The following is a 22,737-nucleotide window of genomic DNA, read 5'->3' as shown; positions in this document are numbered from 1 at the left end:
AAACAGAAAAAGCGGGCCATCAGGGACAATGCTGAGACGACATCTAGCCTACGCGTTTTGTACGTTGAGCATTGCTGGAAAGTCACAAAGAAAGGGGTGCCACCCGATAAAAAATGCCGCCTACGGATTTTACCTTAAAATAATGTTAACAATAGTCTTATACACTTTCATGGTTTCATCATCCTTTTTAACCAAAGTACCATTACTTTGAACGGAGTCTCTGGTTGAATACATCTCTTTTGCTTGTTTTTGTACTTAACGATTCATAATTCTTTTTATGGTTTGTGTTACTTAAATACTCTTCTAATTTAGAGCCGAGAGATTAATGGTATTCTCTAGATGAATCTTCTTTCCTCCTTGGAACTACAATATTATTTTGGTCTGTAGAGTTGTCAACATTCTGATTTGCTCCTTTTAATGTGACACAAAATATAATAGATGTGTGGTAGAACTGCTCTTTAAATTATAAGTAAAAATTCCTTGAAAATAAATATTAAGCTAATTTGCACAATATATACTTGTTATTTACAATCTTTACATTGTTTTTTTCGGGTGGTTCACGATCACGTTCAATAAAATTAAATGTGTTATCTTTCTGGATTTACCTAGGGCAAAAAGTTAACACACCTAAATGCAAGACAAAAGGTTTTTTTACGTTTTTTGGCTAAAAATAAATCCTACGATTTCACTCTTTCATTGTTTAGCTAAAAACAAAATTGGATATTGTTTGCACACAAATGGGGTGAATAAATTTAAAGACACAAAAACACAAATGTTTTGGTAGATTAAATTAAGGGATCGGTACAAAACCACAATCTCCATTTTTGAGCAAACTTACAATATAAAGCAATTTGATCCACCTCAGCACACATAACAAATAAGACTCTCAATAGCAATTTAGAAGCAAGATAAACATAATAGATCTTATTGAATGAATACTGAAATCTGGATAAAAAATAATATTGTATAGCAATTTCAGCAACAAGTAGGTATGACTATTATAATTAGAAAATTAAGTGCAAAATGAGATTTATTTATAAGGTTTACAAAATGTTTAATTAAAATAAATTAAAGAAATTCACCGCACCTCTACTGTGGCTATGATTGCTTGCATGGCATGGAAGTTTTATTACAAAATATTCTATCCACTAATTCTAAATATAAAACCATGCGATGACCAGTTAGATTGATGATAGGAATTATTATAAACTCCCACTTAGAACTCACACCTCTTGCATAATAAGATACCCCCCAAAAAATCATCTAATAATAGTTGATTCTTTAAAAAAACTCCTCGAGCCAAAAAGAGGGAACTGCTAGGAATAGTGTGGGCTATAAATAGATTTTTGGATAGGAAGATAAAATTGATGAAACTTTATTTGAAAACAAAACCGTTCTTCTCTATAAGACTGTCAAAACCCTACAAAAGGGAACTAACCTGCTGGTGTACTTTTCATTCAAATATTGGTAAATAAAATTATGATTTTAATATATTCTGGTGTCATTTTTCTGCTACGATTTGTTTTGAATTGGATTTCTTCAGTGCTTTACATTGAAGAAGTAAGTTGCTTTGATCATAAAGTTCCTTTCAAATTGGGCATCCTCGTCCTATTAATAGGGGAATTGTCTTTTTGAGAATGCCGCTTGGGTGTTATAGACACACCTATAAATAAAGTATTCCTTATTTTAATAGCTCAAAGCCAGCCTTATAACGTGATGAATGTAATTTAAAACATCGAAATCTGTCTTTGGATTCCTATATAGAGGGGTGCACCACTCAAGTTTTACTTAATATCTTCGATCAAGTGCATGCTTATATACTGGGTGTACACCTATCCTTTGAAAACTTCAAATCCTTTTTGCCTTTATGCATGTACCAACAAAGTGACATAGTTTTTTCTTCCTTTCTATAGGGGTGCACTTCATCACCAGGTGCACCCTTTTAAACATGAGATAAAAACAATATTTTGAAATTTGAAATATAAATTTGATCAGATGCGCACTTCCTCACTAGGTGCACACCTTCGAATGTGACCTAAGTTTGAATATTCCTTTGGTGAGGTGCACACCTACAACTCGGATGTGCACTTGATAACTAGATCTTGCACTTGAACTTTAAATCAGAATTTAGTTGGACATTGCTGCTGCTAGGATATGTTGTTGTCATTGATGTTATCATATTCCTGTGATTTATTGCTCTGGTGGTTGCAGATTGGTTTATTGAGATCATGGTTTGGTTTATGGAGTATTTCTTGTATCATTATATCTTTCTGTATTGGTTTCAGTGATCCGGTAGCTTAATTGATCATATCATATAATTCGGTTTGCAGTTTAGTTTTTCTGATCAGTGCTTTGCAGAGTTTTGTATTTCCTCCGGTATATTCCGGTGTGATCAGATCTTGAGTTATGATTTTGGGATTGTTTGGGATGTCCATGTGTATCTCTACATTTCAGATGGTTCGTGATTTGGTGCTCCGCAAGCTATCTTTCTAGTCCGAGTTGCTGCTGTTTGGTTCTTGAGTCTCAGATGTTGATCAATGAAGATTTGATAAGTGGTGTTGATGCAGCTATTGCGGATGGTTCTAATGTGCTTGTTGGTGTTTCCTAATCGTGTCCTATTTGTTTTGGTGGTCTGCATTTATCATTGTGCGCGGTATTGGTGATTTTGCTGATCCAGTGATATTCTTCGTGTTATGCGGTATTCTTGGTGGTGTAGCGTGTTGCGGTTGATCTTGGCGTAATTTTCGGTGGTGTTGCGTGTTTGAGAATTTGATTTAGGTCCATGTTATATCATGTATATCATTATATTGGTCTGGTGGTCGATCTTTGTATCGTGTGATGGAATTTTGTAATTGTGAGTTGAGGTTTAGCTGACCTTGTTGCCAAGGTTGATGAATTGTATATATAGGTGATATATTCATGTAAATTTGGTATTGATGCAATGTTTGCATTATCAAAGAATGGTAAAGGTGCGAACAAGTGAATACATCCTTCGCCATTGTGATTGAGCAGAGATTGGAGTGTTGCAGAACAGACAATGTGCTTAACCGAAACTGTCATCAGACATTTGTAGATGCTATTCTTTCAGTTCATTTGATTTCAGATTGTTATCCGAATATTTTGTAAGTCAGTGAGACTTCCTTGTAAGGTAGTGAACCTTCTCTGAGAGTTGTAGCCTTCCGGGTTATTATATCCTGAGCAGTGAGCCTGAATGCATGTGCATTCTCCATTGTAATTATTTTCACACACTATTGCAGAGTATCATCTTATTATGGGTAGGTTCCCACCGTGGTTTTTCCCTTAACCGGGTTTTCCACGTCAAAATCTTGGTGTTGTGTGTTGTGCTATCAATTTGCTTATCTTTTTTGTTACAACAATTTATCAGATTTGCTTTCAAGGTTAAGTTTGATAATCCGATGAAAACTGATTCACCCCCCTCTCAGTTTTCCTTCATTGTTGTTGCTAACAATCCCTTCGCTAAGTGTGCTCTTATAGGATAGGTTCACCCTTATAGGATAGGCACACACTTTTGAATCCAAACACATCATTTTGATTTTCAAATCAAGAAACTCTTTTGTTGGGCACACCTTTGAGTCTCACATGTGCACCTAATAATATGACCAAAGCATTTTCAAGTTTCGAAGAGAAGTCCCACAATCAGGCATTCACTTGTATCAACTCTTCTGCAGTAAGATTTTTGATTTTTCTTTGCTATGTGTGCATTGAACATGAGACTTATGATTTGAAGATTGATATCCCCTTTTCTTTAATGAGGTACTCACCTCTACTCTTCATGTGCACCTAAACATAACTTGGATTTCAATTTTCCCCCTCATTGGTGCACACACCTCATGCTCCCATGGACCGCTAACAACAGCCATTGGAAATTGAGACTTCACCATTTTCAAGTGCATATTTCAGCTCCATGCGTGTCCTATAACATAATGTATATTTTTTTTGATTTGAATGCCTCCTCAAAGGTGTGCCCTTGAAGATAATGCTTAGCAAATTCTTTTGGGTTTTGAACATGACTTCAATTACTCCTTATAGAGCCATGCACCTTTGAATGTAAACTCTAGAGTTGAATTTGGATGAAACTTCCCTTCATAAAATCGCACCCTCTCTATGCAAAAACTTTGACATTTTTAACTCCTTGCTATATTGGGTGGTGCATGCTGATCTTTAGATTTAGCAAATCTCTCCGTGAGCTCAAGAATTTCTATCAATGATCCTGCAAACATTAAAAAAATAGCCACAAAGATATGAAGACAAAACAGACTAGACAAGACCTAATCATGACTTGATCTTGGGAAAACAATGGACATTAACTTTAAACTTGACACAATACAAATTTTTTGTTTGGGTATAACAAGAATAAAATAGGACATGGCTTTAGACCCATGCATATGGAGCTTTGATCCTTCCATGAAACTAAGTTTCTGAAATTTATCTACTAGAATGGGTAGCCTAGCTAGTATTTTCTAAATTATTTGATTGTTTATCATAGTCTTTTGTATTCATTGTTTATCTAGATTTTAACTGTTGTAAGAATACCTACTATGTTGTTTTGAGGTTTGAATTCAATTTCCCTTCGTGACTTTTAGTTTGTCCCATGTATCTGTCGGGTCTTCAGCTTTGGTATCTACTGCAGTTTGAATGCTATTGTACCATGCAAGGCTTTTCTCTTGTGACTAGAACTACCATGGCAATTTTTTTGCTTCACTTAGTTCATTAATTTTAAGTAAAGATCTGTTGCTACTGGACTGAAAGTATGGGTGATAATTTCTCTCAAGCTTGTGGTTGGTGTTCACATGTTTGTTAACTTGCAAGTTATTTAATATTAGTGGCTGGCCCTATGATGGCAATTTCTTTCCACATCTCTCTCTCTCTCTCTCTCTCTCTCCCCCTGTAATACCTCAAACACCAAAACCTTTTCCATTGTTTGTTCCTAAGAAAAATACAGTTATATTGTGGAAGTTAAGTGCATTTATCATTGCCTTGAAAATTTCTTATGAGAAAATGGAAAAATCATTGAAATGCTTTTACTTTGTGTTGGACTTTAATCAATTTTTATTTTTTCTCATATTGAGTTTACATTGTTGTCAAAATCTTTGATCTTTCTGAAGTTCTCCAATTAAAGCTCTCATTTCTGTCCTATTATGTTTTCCAAAATCATCATTAATATAATGCAACTTACAACATAATAAAAAGTGAGCCACTTGTTTGTTGAACATTTTACAACGTGCTTGATGCATTAAGTATTGTGTTTGTTTCATGCTTTTAGGATATTAGATGTTAGACAGTCTAAGATTTTTAATTTTGACACCAGGTTTGCTGCTGAAATCTTTCATGACGTGCATGAAGAAATGATGGCAACTGCAGCTAGAAGTCATGGACTTATAATTCGCATACAACAACTTGAAGCTGAGGTCCCTTCAATTGAAAAGGCATTGATGGCTGGAAACCAAGTCCGTTTTGCACATACACTGGGTAAGCTTTATTTGTGAAACAATCAAATATGTTCTGAATACACTGTAGTTAAGGTTTTTCTGAGGTACAGGGAATACATATACCTATAACTATTAAGACACTATTTCTGCCAAGAACAGTTGTTTGTTGTTTTCAGGCTCAATTTTATTTCTTTTTGGATGATAACTACCGAGAAACCTTTTCTTGGTCTAACCTTAAAGAAAGCACCAATTTTCTTTTTGGAAATTAAAAATTACATGGGAAGACAATAAAAAGGCTGTAATGTTCAGTATATCTGTAACTTTTGTATCTATTTTTATCTGTTTGAAAGCATCCAGGCTGATAACTTGCTAATCCATACTAATCAGTCACTATGGATGATAATAGTGGCCCTATATAAGAAGTTAGCAATTATAACCCATAGGGCTTGCTGTCTGTACTTTGTCATGATAATTTCAATCTCTACGATGATTTACTATGGCTATGAATTTAGTGGAAACAATCAGATTGCATTCAAGGAAGGCTATCAAAATGTAAGGACAAAATTGACATGCTCTGTGGACTGTGTTATTTTTAGCACACCTGCAATCTTGACTTAACCACAGAAGGAAATTAGTGGTGATTCGATCTACAATTTGAGCTCAATTTTTTATGATATACATTGCTTCATTAAACTAATTGATTTTTCCCGCCTTCACAGAGCTCTTTGTAAGATACTTAAGCTGCTTCTTTTTTGGGTACTAATAGATCAGCAATATTTTATTTTAGTTGAGTAGCCATGCTATTATAATGGCAAATATGTATATCTAGTATCTACAGAGCTTGTAGAATAACAGAATATTGGTTTTAATGCAAATTTGAAATTACTCACTGTTAATAGTTTTGTGATCTCCTAACAATTAAATGATATTAATAATTTGATTGTTTAAATTTGATATTATTTAAGCATGTATGTTCAAGCCATTTTTTTGTAAAGCAAATTTGAAATTACTCACTGCTAATAGTTTTGTGATCTCGTAAGGATTAACTGATATTAATAATTTTATTGTTTAAATTTGATATTCTTTAAGCAGAAATGTTCAAGCTATTTTTTTTGTAGTTTCCATATTGAGTGTAAATTACCAAAGAGTTCGAACATGTGAGAACCCAATAAATATACTTATTTACTACACCGCTTAGCTGTGTATGAATGTATTTATTCTAAATTCTGATGTAGGGTCTTTACACACATCCTTGCAGGCAGTGACTGGCAGGCGAGTATTCCAAACCATCATAATCATCTCACTTACAGTGAATTGCCTTGCTTTATACGGAATGCCTATGAAGAATGTAGAGGGCCACCCCGGCTCTTTACACTGGACAAGTAAAAGCTTAGTTTGCTTCATTGTTTATGTGTTTTTGATAAAGATTTAAACATAATGCAATAGTTTTTTTTAGAGCTTATTTTTTGTTATTTATGCTTATTTTTTGCAACTTGGTTTTTTTGTGGCCAATTCAGGTTTGATATTGCAGGGACTGGAGCTTGTTTGAAAAGGTACACGGATCCTTCATTTTTCAAAACAGAATTGGCCAGCTCTGAACTCAGGAAAGCAGAAAATGCTCAAAGGGACAGATATACAGCCAGATTGAAGGTGTTTATTAGATCTCAAAAAGAGTTAGATCTTTATTTCTAGTATTTTAAAATTTTCCTTTCTTAATGGTATTTCTACCTGTGTAGGGGAAAAAGTGACACTAAGCAAACATGCCCTAATCTCACTTTCAATCACACACTTATGGAATACGAAAGAGCTTAGAGGTATCACACAATTGGCTACTTCTTTTTGTGGAAGAGAGAGCCACGGGCTACCTGTTAGGATTTCTATTCCTTTGTTGCAAATGATAGATAGAATGATGCAAGTTCAATTCCTAACCCCAAAGTGCAAGTATGAACTACTAACAAGATTGCAGAATTGAAACTAAACAATGGAAAGCTGTAAACACAAGGACAAAACAAGAGTGCAGATGCGTACCTGGAGTTAAAATTTGAGTGAAAATGTTCAGGATGGGGGCGTAGGCGCAGGCGCCACTGTCCTGATTCTGCTCCTGAAACTGCTGTTTTGCAACCTGAAAAGCTGTCGGAAATGCTAAACTTGCTGTCTGATAGAAGGACCAGGGTGCCCAGCGCCCCTGTCCCAAGGACCAGGGCGCCCCACGCCCCTGTCCTGGTCTTTTGCATTGAAATTTGGTGTGAAGTTCTGTCTCGGTCCGCTTCCGTCGGATCTGCAACTTGCGGCGTCCTTCGAATTCGGAAATCTGCAGTTATATCTGAAAAGGTATGGTGGGCGGCTATATAGGGTTTTGCCTTAGTCAAACCCTCGCTTTGGTGATTTCCACCTCCACGAATAACCAAGTTGTATTGTAAAAGTAGTGTGTGTGCAGACCTTGTGTGTGTGCAAGATCCTAAAATGCAAGTAAGCAAACTAGAGCAACCTAGAAAGTAAACCCTAATTGTTTGCAAATGATAATGTAAATGCTCCAAATCAAGATGTAAAGAGATCTAAAGCATGAATACAAGTGATATAATGAGGCTTATGCAAAGACATGAAAACAACATGAAATCATACCCAACCCCAAGGGAGGGGTACAAGCCAATCTTCAGTCGGTGATCCCCTATTGCTCTTCAATGTCTTCAAAGCCCTAAATGGATGAATGCTTGATGGATGGATGTTGAATGTTGTTGAAGTCTTCAAAGATCTGCTCTTTCGTTGCATAGAAGGCCCTTGAAACCAAAAATCTGGATCCTTTCAAATGAAAAAAGAGAGCTCTTATATATGAAACCCTAGGTCTTAATTTCAACTTTTGGCCGACCTAGAGATTGAATCTCCTACCAATTTCTTGGGGTTAAGCTTTATTTTATGATTGGATTGCGCTCCTAAAATTTTGGGAAAAATGTCCGGGACCATGTGCACTCCGGGCGCCATGGTCCCGACAACTTTTCACCAAATTTTCAGGGCCGTCGGATATGATGATTTTAGAGAGAATCCCGAAGTTACAGCTGATTTCGAGATGTTTTGACTCCCGAAATCAAGCCCCCAAGTTCAAAATAAGACCTAATTAGGGTTTTTGGTTAAATGATGTATTGGAAGAATAAAATGAAAGGGGCACACTTTAATGAAAAGGGCCCAACTTAATGATGATGAAATGATAAAATAGAACCTTAGGCCTAATTAATTTGATTAATTAAGTGCTAAAGGGGAAATGCAATGCAAAATGCAAAATGCGCCAAGGCGGGTGCTAAACTAGGTGTGAAATTGTACCACCCTAGCAAGTGCGTACAATTTACGACGCTACACTACCTATTTTTGTTTTTAGTGATGACTATTCAAATTTACTTTCAGTTTTCAGCTCTTCTTTCTGGGTCGTATAACTTGTTTCTTAATGCACCTTTTTCATGCAAATATTTTTCCATTATATCCAAATGTTAATGCATTTTACCTTTATTTTATGCTTCATGTTTAATAATTAATGATAAAATGTATCAGATTGATACTTCATTCTTGTAGATCTTGGGGAGTGCTCAAAGCCCCTCCTTCTGCAAGAGAGAGGCCTTCAGATCCTCAATTAGAGCCCTTGTAAGAACCCCTCTAAAATTTCACCCAAAATCATGCATTCCTCTTCATACACATTTTGTCAAACACTTTGCATACTTTCTCAGGTTAAAAGGTTTTAGTGTTGCAGGTTTGGTCTGTTCAGATTCATGGGTGTTTCATAGAATAAAGTGATGCTAATTGTATAGGAAATAAAGCATGAAAAACCATACAATCATTTGATACAGGAAATGCCAAATAAATTTCTGAATATGGATTGTATTAAATATCAGAAAATAAAATAACTCAGATTTGACCTGTCATTTATTTCTTGAAATCTTGCATTACATTGTCGACCAAGTTTGGTACAAATTTACATAAATGATGTGGCTGCCAATATACTTGAAAAATATCTGCCCAAACTCATCAAATAGTGTTAGTTTTTAGTGATCAGATTAACAAATAGGTAGCAGAAACAAAATACACAGTAATGCAAAGCACACAACACAAATATACCCTGGGAAAACCTCCCTCTTGGAGGAAAAACCCAGCAACCAAAGTATCAGATCTGAATATTATTAAGGGCAGAAAACAGTTACAACTGTTTGCCCTCTCGGGTAAACGGTTAAATGCAGAAAGTAAATGCACAGAACATAATGGAAATAAATTAAATAACCAGCCTTTGTATTAATTCCGCAGTCCATGTACAATAAGTGCTTATAACATTACATCTGACACGACTAATATGATCCTTTCGAAGAAAAGGTACACAATATATAATACCCGAAGGGGTGTGACACAACCGTTGCGACTCCAACTACCTACCCGTTGGCTAACTAACTGACCGCCGTAACTCATTATTACCGACGACAACATAAACATAATATAACAACATAACATAATGATTATTCCCGACAACATCATCCCCCCCAAGAAAAGAAGTCGACTCCGACGACTTAATACAAAATAGAGATGAATGGCAGGAACTATTGACGCCAGTCGGGCCCGGATCTTATACACTTGCTGCGTCCTCGCCTGAAAATCCTTTTCTGCTACCATCCGATGCTTAAGTGCGGATTTCACCAATATTGCTTCCTTTGCCATCACAGTCCTCCTGTGCCTAACCCAAACTTGTCTGCAAAACACGTTTTTCAGTCTCAGCTTCCACCAACTGCTACTCAATTGATACTATCTCCCTAGCCAATTTGTCCTCGATAGCCACCCGTGCTGCTCTCTCGGCATCCAACTCTTGGTTACGCTGAACTAAGTCTCACGCGACTATTGCCTCCAACCTGGTGGTCAGCTCCTCCCGAGCCCTCTGTGCATTCACCAAGGCAACCTCACGTCCAGCCGAGACATACTCCGAGTTCCTCAAAGCGTACCAGTCATGCCTGGAGGTGGCCACAATCTGCTGGCACAAATGCTAGGAAACACCTCAAATCCTCCATCACACTCCCCAAAGGCTAAAAACTGAACTGAATAACTCCCTGGTGTCATACAACTGCGCGGACCTGCAATGCCTTCCCTCAAACTCTGTTTGTTCCCAACCTCCAAATCCGTCTCCCTCTACGGCTTATGGCTTCCCCGCCAATGTTTAGCTGCAGGCTTCTTTCTCGCAGTACGGACAACCACAACACTTTCTGTGGTATTCTGTAGCTCAAAAATAAACTGGGGGTCTGGGGGCAACGCCCCCAGCGGGGTCGAGGGGCAGCGCCCCTCGCGGGGTCTGGGGCAGCGCCCCAGCGGGGTCGAGGGGCAGCGCCCCAGCGGGGTCTTGGGGCAGCATTTCATGGATATTTTAAGATGCCAACAACCCTTCTTTTCCACTCTGAATTTCCAGTGTCCTGGCTTCAAACTCCAGCGAATCATTTTAAATCTGGTCGTCGTCGTTATTTTTTTTAATTTTTTTTTTCTTTTCTTTTGGGCACTATAATGTCCCTGATGGCACCCCGGCCATACAACCTCCCTGTACGGTCAACAACAGCACTGGCACCTCCGATCATGCGGCCACCTTCCTGTGCCGTCAACACCCCTCCACCGTACGGCGGACCATTGACGACGGAGCGGCTGCGTGGTTGTGCGTCTTAATCTTTGCGGCTGTGGGCTGTTCGGTGCGAGTGTGCGGGTGGGTGAGTTGTGCGGCTGCGGGCGCCACCGCCGGTGTCCACCGTACGGTGTTACCACCGCCGATGGCCCACTGCACGATGTCAGTGTTACCACCGCACGGTGGTCCCACCGTAGGTCCGTCCCCCCCCCCCCCCCCGGCCTTTTTTTTGACCGTACGGTCGCTGTCGTACGACCGTGCGATTTTTTCATTTTTTAAAAAATTTTTGATCATACGGTTGCCTGTCATACGACCGTACGTTTTTCTTTCTTTCTTCCAACCGTACGGTCATCTGCCGTACGGCCCCGTACGGTGGTGTTTTTTTTCCTGCCGTGCAGTTAACTGTCTCGTGCGACCATACGGTTTTTAATTTAATTTAATTTTTATTTTAAGTTGTCTAGAGAGTCTTCGGCTCAGGTCCCCTGTCTCTGGGATCGCCCTTCATCCTTCTCGGTTTTCCTCGCCCAAAAGTCTCCTTTTGTCCCGTGCCTCTCGAGTCGCCTGCCCGGCCTCTCAGGTCCCCTTCCATCCTCTCGGGTCCCCCTTCGGGCTCTCGGGTGTCCGTTCGGCCTCTCGGGTCCCCTGCGCGCTTCGCGTGGTAGGGTTTCAATTTGAACCTATTGGTGGCAAGTTTATTTTCCATGGCCATCAGAAGACTTGGAACCACAAATTCTACAGGGACCACGACCTCCTTCCCGTACATAAGAAGAAGAAGAATAATAAAGATTTTGAAGACTGCGGTCTTCCACACAGGGTTCCAATCGTTGCCAACACTCTTCGGATTATCTATGTCGCCAGGGTTTGGGGCGTCTCCCTTCCAATATTCTTTGTATTCCGGCAGGTACACCTCTGTTGGTTGCTCTGGTTCCTCTACTTCGAGCCTGTAGCTTTGGAACATTTCATAATCCTCCATTTGCCAGTGGAAGAGCCCGTTAAGTGAGCATACCTCATCTTCAGAACATCCCTCCAATTCGAGCACCCCTTAACTGTTCGGCTCCATCGCGTTCTTGCCCTTGCTTTCATCAGGACCCCCTTCCCCTTTATTAGAGTCCTCTGAGTCCGAGTTTGAAGAGGCGAGCTCTTCGCCGACATCTTGGGTGTGTAGGTCAATGGTATATTTCCGCCCTCCCTTCTCCATGGAAAGTGTATTTTTCTTCCAGTTGTGGTTTACCCTCGTGTTGATCAACCACGCTCTCCCCAGGATGGCGTCATAGCCTTTCTTCTTCGAGGGAATAACCACGAAATCTAACAAGAATGGTTGCGTACCAATTGTCACTTGCTGGGCCATCAACAGGCCGAGTGGCTTAATGCCGTGTTGGTCCGCTCCCACCAGGTTGAATGTGAGTGGCCACAGGGTGGGCTTCCCCAGCCGCTTCCATGTTTCTTCTGGTAGTACATTCACCCCAGATCCCCCATCCACAATGGTGTCCTTCAGAATGGTCCCATGGATACCCATTTCTACCACAGCTAGGTGTCTACCACTGCTCAAGGCTAGTAACATCGGGTCAATCGAAGGGCTAACGGAAACCTCCACTTGTGGTGCACTCTTCGAAGCGGTGGCGGGAACCCCTACTTGTGGTGCACTCGACGATGCGGTGGCGGGAACCCGTACCTGTGGTGCACTCGACGATGCGGTGGCGGGAACCCGTACCTGTGGTGTACTCGATAATGCGGTGCTTTGCACATTGGTGAGGATGACAGTCCTTAATTGTGGCATAGAGTCTAGAAGGTCTTTTACCTTTATCGACACTTCCATCTGCAAGATTTGCCCAATGATGTTATTTTCCGCTTCCGTACGGGATGATGTACTCGCCACCTCGTTGTTCTGTCGTTCGGTCGTCATCTCACGTTCAATATTGGCCTTTGCCTCTCGTAATTTCTCCTTCTCCGTACGGGGGTCAAGATAAGTGGCTTTTTTCGTCTGGGCGCGGGTGATCGCCAGTACTTCTTTCTCACTAGTCTTCTCAGCCTTCTCAATGTTGAGGAGATTAACCCCTGCCTGCGGGCAATTTGCGTCCTCATGGTCGCCTGGCCCACACCAACGGCAGAGGTGCTGAGGGGTGGCTTCCTTCGTGCAATCACGGGCGAAGTGCCCCCACTGATTACAGACCTTACATTGGATAATTGGCCGGCCCTTGGCGTCATACTAGATACGGCTTCCATTATTGTTATTGTTGCTATTCCTTCCGCCGCCGCGTCTGTTGTCCTGGTATCCTCCAGATGATGCCGTTGTGTTAGTATGTTGGCCGGTACCCACTGGTGCGGATGTTGTGGCCTGCTCCGTGAACAACACCTGGTTCATTTGCGTACCTCGGGTTTTCATGTTGTATGGGCACTCCTTGGTGGAGTGTCCCATCACTTGGCAAATCTCGTAGAATGCCTTCTTTTGGCAAGTATCTTTTGTGTGCCCTTCCTCTTTGCACTCAGTGCACCATATGTCCCCTTCGTTCCGACCGGTGCTTCTCATTATTTTGAATTCCTTTCTCATTCGTTCCATGTCTTTCTAGAGCGCTTGCACCCATTTGCCAGCCTCATCGTCGTTGCTGCTTTCCTGTGAAGAGTCATCGTCCTCGGATGAGGATTTATTACTTTTCTTCTTCTTTGATGTTTTGTGTTCGCTTTCCAGGTCCATCGCCCTATTATAAGCATCGTCATATGACGTCGAGGGTACAATTTTCATCTTCCTCCGTAGGGAGGATTTCAACCCTTCAACGAACCATCGTTTCTTCAATCCATCTGCGGGTTGGCTTTCCATTTTACCCAAGAGTTCTTTCAGCCTCCGACTGTATGCCCGTACTGTCTCCCTGGTACCTTGTTTGGTATTGTATATCTCCGTTACAATTTCATTGTCATCCCGGAGCAACTGAAACTCCCTCGTGAATTCCTTCTGTAGATTGACCCACGTGGCCACTTTTTGCTTGTCCACATCGGAGTACCAATCTATGGCAACTCCTCGTAACGTGGCTGGGAACTCCTGTACCCAGTCATCCTGGTCTGTTACTCCGTTGGCGGACCAAATGGTTTCACATGTATGACAGTGCCGTAAGGGGTCTTCCTTGCCCTCCCCTGTGAACTTTGGCAATTTTTGTTTACTCGCCATCCCACCGCTGGGTCTCGCTCCTCTAATTCCTTGTGTGCTTGTACCTGGTGATCCTCCGCCTCCTGCAACTGAACCTCCACTCGTGGGTCCTCCGGAAAAAGTTGCTGACACCGAACCAAACAAATTACCTCCCGTATGATACCCTTGTGCTCCCTCGGAACCTTCGGTCGTACCGTCACCTTCCGTTGTCTCCCTCCGGTTGTCCTCTGAAATGGACAAATTCTTTAGCAAGTCTCTGGTAGCGTCGATCAGGTTTAGACTTCGCCTTGTTTGTTCCACCAACTCTTCGCGACTTCTTACCCTACGGTGGTATTCTGGCAAACTGTAGAGTTCTCCTTCGGCACCCTCTGTGACTCCTTCTGGCAGCCCTACAACAGTGTAGACAGTGTAGTTCTCTCCGTCTATCTCTGCCTCCGCAACCTCCGTGACACCTCCTGGGTTCCCTTCGGCAAACCCCTCGGCCGGTCGTCCCTCGGCAAGCTGCCTTAGCCTACGCCTTCGTTCTATCTGCTGTTTGAGATTCAACGCGGTTTGTGCCACTTCCCATTCGTCACTCTGTATCTTTTTATTTTTGTCCTTATTTAGTCTATTGGGCATAAGTCACTTCCATACACAGCAACCACACGCCATGTACAAAAAAAACTTTCATTATTTTTATTTTTATTTTGCCTTTCGGCCACAATTTATATCAGCAGTGTGTCGGGATTATTACAAGGTTCAATTTCCTCCTGGCCTGGCGCCATCTCGTTCCGTTTCCCGTCGGCTGTTCTCTTCGTAGAGTTGCAGGATTTGTTGTCGTCGCTCTTCCTGGGCAATCTCCTCCAGGCGGGCTTGTTGTGCCAGCGATGCCTGTGCAAGCAACCGGGGGAGGTGGTTCATCAACCGGTTTACTGCCGGGCTAACCTCCAGCGCTGTCCACACGGCACTTGGTGGGATTTCTGCCTCCGCCGCTTCTCGTCGGACGTAGGTCTGAATGGCGGAGCAAAATTGAAAATTCTCGTGTTGCCGTGTCTTCTCCTGTGTAAAGTTCTGTTCGGGCGTCGTTGGCCTTTGGGTTTATTTCACCAACGGGTAGGCCCATTGTGTCTGTGCGCCATCCGTGTCTTCCGTTCCCGAGTACGTCTAGGCAGCGGCGCCAAATGTTTGCCCTCTCGGGTAAACGGTTAAATGCAGAAAGTAAATGCACAAAACATAATGGAAATATATTAAATAACCAGCCTCTGTATTAATTCCGCAGTCCATGTACAATAAGTGCTTATAACATTACATCTGACACGACTAACATGATCCTTTCGAAGAAAAGGTACACAATATATAATACCCGAAGGGGTGCGACACAACTGTCGCGACTCCAACTACCTACCCGTCGGCTAACTAACTGACCGCCATAACTCATTATTACCGACGACAACATAAACATAATATAATGATTATTCCTGGCAACAACAACTTAGCCCAGCTAAGGCACAAATATGAATGTCAACTGAACACACTTATCTGATGTCCTGATCAGATCTGAATATGATCGAATCATTCAGAATATTATGTGCAGACCCAGACCCTGAGTGAAATTCGCTGGTCCTCAAATGAATTTGTCAGCCTTGAATGGAAGTATGCTCAGCCTATATGATGTTCGCCCAGCCTAGAAGATAGTTTGGCAGCACTTGAATGCCTTCGCTCAGCACATGAATTGCTTCGCTCAGCCCTTGAACAACTTCAGCAGCCCTTGTATAAATTCGTCACACTTGTAGATTCACTGATGTTGCATATGCTGATCATGTAGCAGACCTAGTTCGCTTAGATAGCAGACCTTGTGTAGAAGCAGTCATAAGTTCGCTTGCTTGATTGTGTTTGTGATCCTCAAGTCTCCTTACATATAGGAGATTAAGCATAACATAATACTTGGTATTCAAATGTATTTCCTATGCATTACAAATAGGCCTTGACCTATATAATTTACAAGTTACATGTTCAATAGGGCCCGACCTGATGAGTTACAAGTTACTTAAAGGATAGGTCTTGCCCCATAACCCTTACAAGTCACATAAATTGAGCGCCCAAATAGGGCCTGCCCTTTCAATGTTCACAAGTTACATTAAGTTCCATTTGGGCCCAGCCCAATTACATGATATAATTAATCAATATGTAAGTTACATAAGCATCCAAATTGGGCCCAGCCCTATACATTAAGTGATTACATCAATATAATTAATTTTAAGGCCAAGGGCCACATTAAAATTAATTAAGCTAGGGGATTCGACCTAGCTACATTTCAACAAATAGATGCCCAGAAAACCCTGATTTGATATCCTTGGCTGCACTAAAATTGCTGCAGACTTAAAACCTCAAATCACCCAAAATTGCACAGAAATTACCCTTCACACAGTCATAAATCTATCCAGAATTTCTGTAATCAAAATCGCCCAGTCTCACTGCATCTCATGCCTCTAATGATGGGATAATCTGTCCAGAAATTGCTATATTTAGATCAAATATTTTCTGCTCAAATCCTACACCTGTAGCTCACAAAAAATACTAAGAAAAATCCCTGAAATTTGTCTTTTTGGAAAGACTTCACAAATTTCTAAAATCTTCACAATCTGACCATTGAAGTGCAACTGTGAATACTGGGATGGATTCACTAAGGGTTAAGCTGGGTTTTTGTCCAACCTACCAAAATACACAAAGGTTTTCGTCCTAGGAAACATTGAACTTGCAGAAAATGCTCCATAAAATTTTCTGATAGAAAATATCAAAACAAGATGTCTAAATGACCCGCTCTCATCTCTTTTTAATGGTTCAGCTGAATCTTCTAGAAGGATATGATTTAACCTCCTTTGGAGCTTTCTAGAAGAATCACTTAATTTTTTTTAATAAAGTGACTTTATAATATTTGATTTTTTTTTGCTTAAGTCATTTTAAAAATATTTGATAGAGTGAATTTATGATATTTTATTATTTTATTTTTCTTTTTATTGATAGGTGATTTAATTTATTTTTCACTTAACTCACTTTAATTAAATTAATTGAAATAAAGTTATCCCTAGGATTTAATTTAATTGGAATAACTTTAAAATAATTAACTTAATTAATTTATTTCCTTATAATTGCCCATCCTAGCCTATGGGAATAAAATAGGCTAGAAATCTCCGTTGGATTTTTACGTGGAAAAAGGAGATATTACATCCCTTACGTTGGTCGAGAGCATAACATACCTTTGCTTGATATTATGAGAATCATGAAATTCAATTTGTACAATTTTTCCATTAAAAATTATAAGGATCTTGCTATTGACCTATTTCCATTTTTCTCATTGCTCAGTATTAAATAGGCAGGGTTTAAAACATTACATTCATCACACGTTTTCTTTCGATTGGTGCTGTTGGCAAGTGTTAAACCAAGAAATGGGATTGACAAAGATTCACATACAAAATATGAATAACACATGTAACAATACTGGATTGTGTTTAGGGATGAGACATATGGCAATACTGCGTCACAATGATACAAAATAGTGGTATGCTGTTAATTTATACTCAAAAAGATGTCTTTGTATTGGTGTTTCAAGCTTATCGAAGCAATTTGGGCTGATCAATCAAGCTGGTTTTGTGGAATAGGAGACAAATGGAGGCATTGCTAGACCCCATGATGTTCACAAAGTCCTTGTCAAACAATTTACAATTGACAAGATGTGATGGCATGGAATTGCAATTGGGGGACAGGGAGTGTGGGTACTATAGCAGCACAAAGGCAAAATGTCATAGTGGAATGATTTTAGTGCAGTCTTGGAAACACATCCATGTGTAGCATTGATTGACACTTATCAGAGCAATTTTGTTTCTTAGGAAAATGGCTTATGCTAGAAAACTTGACATCCCATTACAATGAGAAAGCAAGGCAACCTCACCTTGCTATGTTAGGACTCTAGACTCTAGGAGAAACAACTTTACATTACCATGTGGCAGCAGGGAAGTAGGAGCATCATATTAACTTGTGTTCTTGAGTCTTCAACTACTTCAGTTTTTTGAAATGTTTCAATGACATCCATTATTGCCAAAAGTGACAGATGGATCCCATCACTCATACTTGGCAACAATCCTGCACTAGCTTTGTCAGCAACAATGATCTGCCACAAGCCCTATAAACATGTATCTTTCCTTCCATTTGTCTAAATGAGTTGATTTTCCACAACTGCTTGCTACTGCAACATTGGTTATATTCTCTTATCAACAACTCTCTAAAATTGCACTTTCTCCTTGTCTGCTTTGCTAGTTGATACAGCGATTCAATGCTTATACATTTGTAATGGTGTGCACACCAGGTTTGCAGGATAATTCCATAAGCCAAGGAATCATCCTGTATCATGGCACCCTCAGCAGAAAACGGTGAGCCTCTTGGCCCATGGTTCAGTTTAAAAATGAGTTGTTGGGGACTACCACAAGTGACAATGCTTCTTTTGAATCTGTGATCTTTTCTTCCTCATATTTTAAACTTCTCAATGTGAATTCACTTCACATCTTCTTCAATCAGATAATCTTGTACTAATTAATGCTTCATCTTCAGCTTTATGCACATCTTCTTGTGCTTCTTCCTAAATCTCTTCTGCAGCAAATATTTCCATCTCCTTTGCTCTATTTTCACTTTCATACTTGGATACACAGCTTTTTGCTATCCTGTTGGAATATTTCCTTTTTGTAAGTTGTTGGTGTGTCACCACCAAATGGCCTTAGCAACATTTTCATTTGTCAAGACTTATTGGCACATTAACCACCCATATTCAGGTTTGGAATGGGCCGACCTATGTATCTTGTCAAGAGATGTGTTATAGTTCATTGCTTTTCTTAGTTTCCTTCCTCAGTATTCCCATGATGACGATTACCTATTCTGCCCACATACAATCCACTCCTCGCCCTTATTATAGCATCCTCAAAAACACACATTCCATATACAACATTATGACGTACTTTATATCCTTCAAAAATCCATTTGCCTCAAACTTGCTTGATTGATATCATCATTCATGGATGGCTATGTGCATTTTGATTTGTTTGGTTTACAGTATCATCCATGGAGGCTGATGTTCAAATTGACTAGCTAACATCACTGGCAGTGGCAAATTTGAAATTGTTGATTCTAGAGTTAAGAGCCATACACATAACCTTCCTAATGCCATTTTTGAAAGGTAGGTTTTAGGGTAATGACTACTTCACCAAAGGAAGAAAATTTGCATGCAAGTGTACCTTGCCATGATCGACTAAGGTTTCTACTATCCATCTTGATTTCACTTACAACCACTTCTCTATGAGTACTTAAGGGGAGGTTTAATGTGCCTAGAAGTTGACCCAAGCATCTTTTCGCCTTAATAATTTATGCAGGTCTGCTTCTTGTATGCTTTATTACTTTATATTATTTGTTATCTTGCATATATTTTTTTTTTGGTCGGCAATAGGTTATGATTTTATTAAGAGTAAAACCAGGGAGAAACTTGGCCCTGACCAAGGGTGGTAACAGCCAGGGATACCACCATCCCGAAGAGAAAGTAAAACAGAGGGCTCCATTAACAGATCACAAAAAACAGAAAATGACCCAAAACTTACATGTAATACAAATTATGTTTTGATATTGGCACCTCCCTTTGAATGGGAACAAAGGGCCATATCAAAGGGGTTATTCAACTTAATTCTTCATTTTTCTTTTTTTTCCCTTTTCACAGTGTGCCAGCTTTCTTCAAGCCTGGCAGCCTCAACCTGCCAATCCAAAGAATTAACCTTGGAAAAATTCTCGTAGTCCATCAAACTGGAAACCTCATGCTGGATCTTACTGTCCGCTATCAATGTAGCCTCCTCCATATCTTGGGACCCCAAAGGCCTGCATTTCTCCCTTCCCTCCGGGGTTACAGCTCCGCTACCCAACAACAGCGCCTTATCACACCCACCCAAACCAGTTTCGACACTGTCCTTTATTGCTTGCTCATCCTGAGGTAGAGGATCTGTAGATTTCTGAATTGTTTCCTCCAAAACAACCTGAGAAAAACTCTTTTGCATCCCATCCTTCTTCTCCACCGTATAAAGCTTTTGAGTGATATCTTTCCACCAAGAGGCCGTCTTAAGAATCCTATCTTTGGCACACTGCGCAGCCATATGCCATGTTTGGAAGCATCTTCTACACCTGAAGGGGACCCCTTCATAGTCCAAAGGCTGCACCCAGCAACCTTTTGTAGTTTTAATCGATATTTCTGCAGGAAGCCCCTCAGAGACATCCATTTCCACCAAAATGCGAGCAAATGTAGAGGGGAAGAGATTAGAAGATCCTTCATCTACCATCAAGAAACTTCCTAATGAGTTTCCAACCACCTCAAAACAAGAATCAAACCAAAGATTTAAGGGAAGATTAGGAAGCCTCACCCATATCGGGATCTTGTCAAAGATTTCGGTAGTTGGACAAAAAGCTGGATGCCAGGGCTTCAGTTATCTTGCATATTTAGTAGCATTAGGTTTTCACAGTTTATTGAAAATGAATTTATAAGGCTTTTGGTAAAACTGTGTACAAATTTATACTTTGACGTTTTGGATCATTAGAATGAGTTTGCAAAAGAATGTGAAGATTATAAAAATTGGACACATTGTAATGTACCCATTTTCAGCCCAGGTGTTTGGAGAGAAAATAATTTAGCTAATAAAATTGAGTTGTCTAACTTAATGTTTTTCAGGCAACTTGGATTTAATTAATCATGTTTTTAAGTTGAGTATTTTATTTTTATAAAGTGACTATAAAAGGAGGTTGAGGAGAAGAAAGGAGGGCTTTTTGAAGATTGATAATTTCTCTTTTCGAGATTTATTCCTCTGGCCAAACTCTTTTTAGTGGGACAAAAACCCCAATGTTCTTGACAGATGAAAATCTGAAAGACAGAGCGGTTCCATACAGGGATCGACAGTGAGCTGAAGATTTGGAGTTTGGAAGTGGAAACCCTCCGATTCCATTGGAGCAATTTCATACAAAAGTTGCCTTTGTGCTGAATGTTTGCAAAAGGGTTTGGAGCAAATTGATTTATCTTTCCTGGATTTGTTAGGTTTGCAGATACAAAACAAATAATAAATTTATAAGTTGCGTGTACGTAGTGGAAGAACCAAAATTATGATTGCAGTGATGTGTGTGCCACAGTGAAATAAATTTTAAATTAAATCCTAAAGCTGGTGAATTCCAGCTGTACCCCTTTATAACCCTAAAGAGGCCGTGCCACATCATACATTGCAAAGAAAGGAGCAATTGTTAATTCTAAAGGTTTTAAAGCTTAGTTGGCTTCCAATGGAGACTATATAGGCTGGTCAAAGCTGCTGCATCAGCCAAAAAGGAATTCATAGCCTTCCTAAGGTTTCCATAGTACCAAGGAAGGTGTTGATTCATGAGTTTGGAGGCTTAAAATGATAAATAACACCTGTCACAGCTTGTGAGGGATAATAAATGGTCAGCAAGGACAAAACAGCTCTCAAAAAGTGATTGCTACTCACAAAAAGACTGCCGTACATTCTTCATACCTGCTGTAACCTTTTTTGGTTCTGCCGTGCCTGAGGAAAGCTTGCCGTACCATCGTGAGAGGCGCTGTAAAATTGCTAGGATGGGGTAAGGAGAGTTTGTAAGAATTGTTTGTGCTGTCTGCAGCTATTTTCAGAGGTCAGCAATTTTATAATAAGTGATTTGTACCTTCTGCAGATTTTTAATCCCTATTCTAGTTGTATATATATTTTCAAAGTGTTCTTGAATGTGTATTCAGCAAATTTGTAAATGAATTGTTATAATGCTATCTGGAAATTATGAATAAAATCTCTGTGATGAACAAATATGAAAATATGTTAAGACCACCTTGCATGTAATCTGTTTGATGAATGTCCGTTTGAAGTTTTATACCAATGCTGAGGTTTTATGGAGGATTCATGACTGTTTTTTCTAGTAGCAACAACTTTAATGATTTGCGCTCAGAAATTCTTCATATCTGATTACCTGTAAAGTTTTTGACGAAATCCCTGCCTTGCAAAAATTGTGAAAAATTCCAAGTTTTGTTAATACATCCTGGTAGGGGTTATTACACACATATAATGTTTAAGATGCCATGAAGGTTGGTTACTGTGGGGAACGCAAGAGAAGGATAACGGGGGAGGGGTGGGGGTTAAATTAACATACTATGCTATTATACCCCTTTATCATCTCTTTCACTTGCTCAAATTCACATGCACTTGCTATGCATATTTAGTTTCACTTGAATGGCCTGGGAGAAATGCTATTTTGATTGTGAACATATTTCAAGCTTACATGTCATCCAAGTTAATGGGTTCACCATCTTCCACCACCTTCCAGTGAAAGGAGCTCACAATATAGAACAGCTGATCAAAATATGAGTCCTAGTGAATTGTTTGTGTTGGGATTGGTGAATCATCTCTGGGATCAACAACTGCTTACGTTGGGAAGCCTACTCACTGCTCAATAGCTGGTCCAGACCAATT

The 22,737-nt window shown here is 40.0% G+C and overlaps 1 protein-coding gene across 3 annotated transcripts in view; it reads left to right on the top strand.

Moving 5' to 3' along the window:
• Positions 1-22,737, top strand: part of LOC131066770 (uncharacterized) — an 89,062-nt gene that overhangs the window by 22,627 nt on the left and 43,698 nt on the right. For all 3 annotated transcript variants that reach the window (XR_009111723.2, XR_009111724.2, XM_058001609.2), the window contains exons 2-4: positions 5,330-5,490; positions 6,709-6,832; positions 6,968-7,100. Coding sequence is in view for 1 of the 3 variants with exons in the window: in XM_058001609.2 (XP_057857592.2) it covers positions 5,330-5,490; positions 6,709-6,832; positions 6,968-7,100 (418 nt within the window). In the remaining 2 variants the exon portion in view is untranslated. The remainder of the gene's footprint in view (positions 1-5,329; positions 5,491-6,708; positions 6,833-6,967; positions 7,101-22,737) is intronic.

This window comes from Cryptomeria japonica, chromosome 2 (genome assembly GCF_030272615.1).
Source record: "Cryptomeria japonica chromosome 2, Sugi_1.0, whole genome shotgun sequence".
NCBI classification, from domain to species: Eukaryota; Viridiplantae; Streptophyta; class Pinopsida; order Cupressales; family Cupressaceae; genus Cryptomeria; species Cryptomeria japonica.
This window is presented reverse-complemented; position numbering and strand designations above follow the sequence as displayed.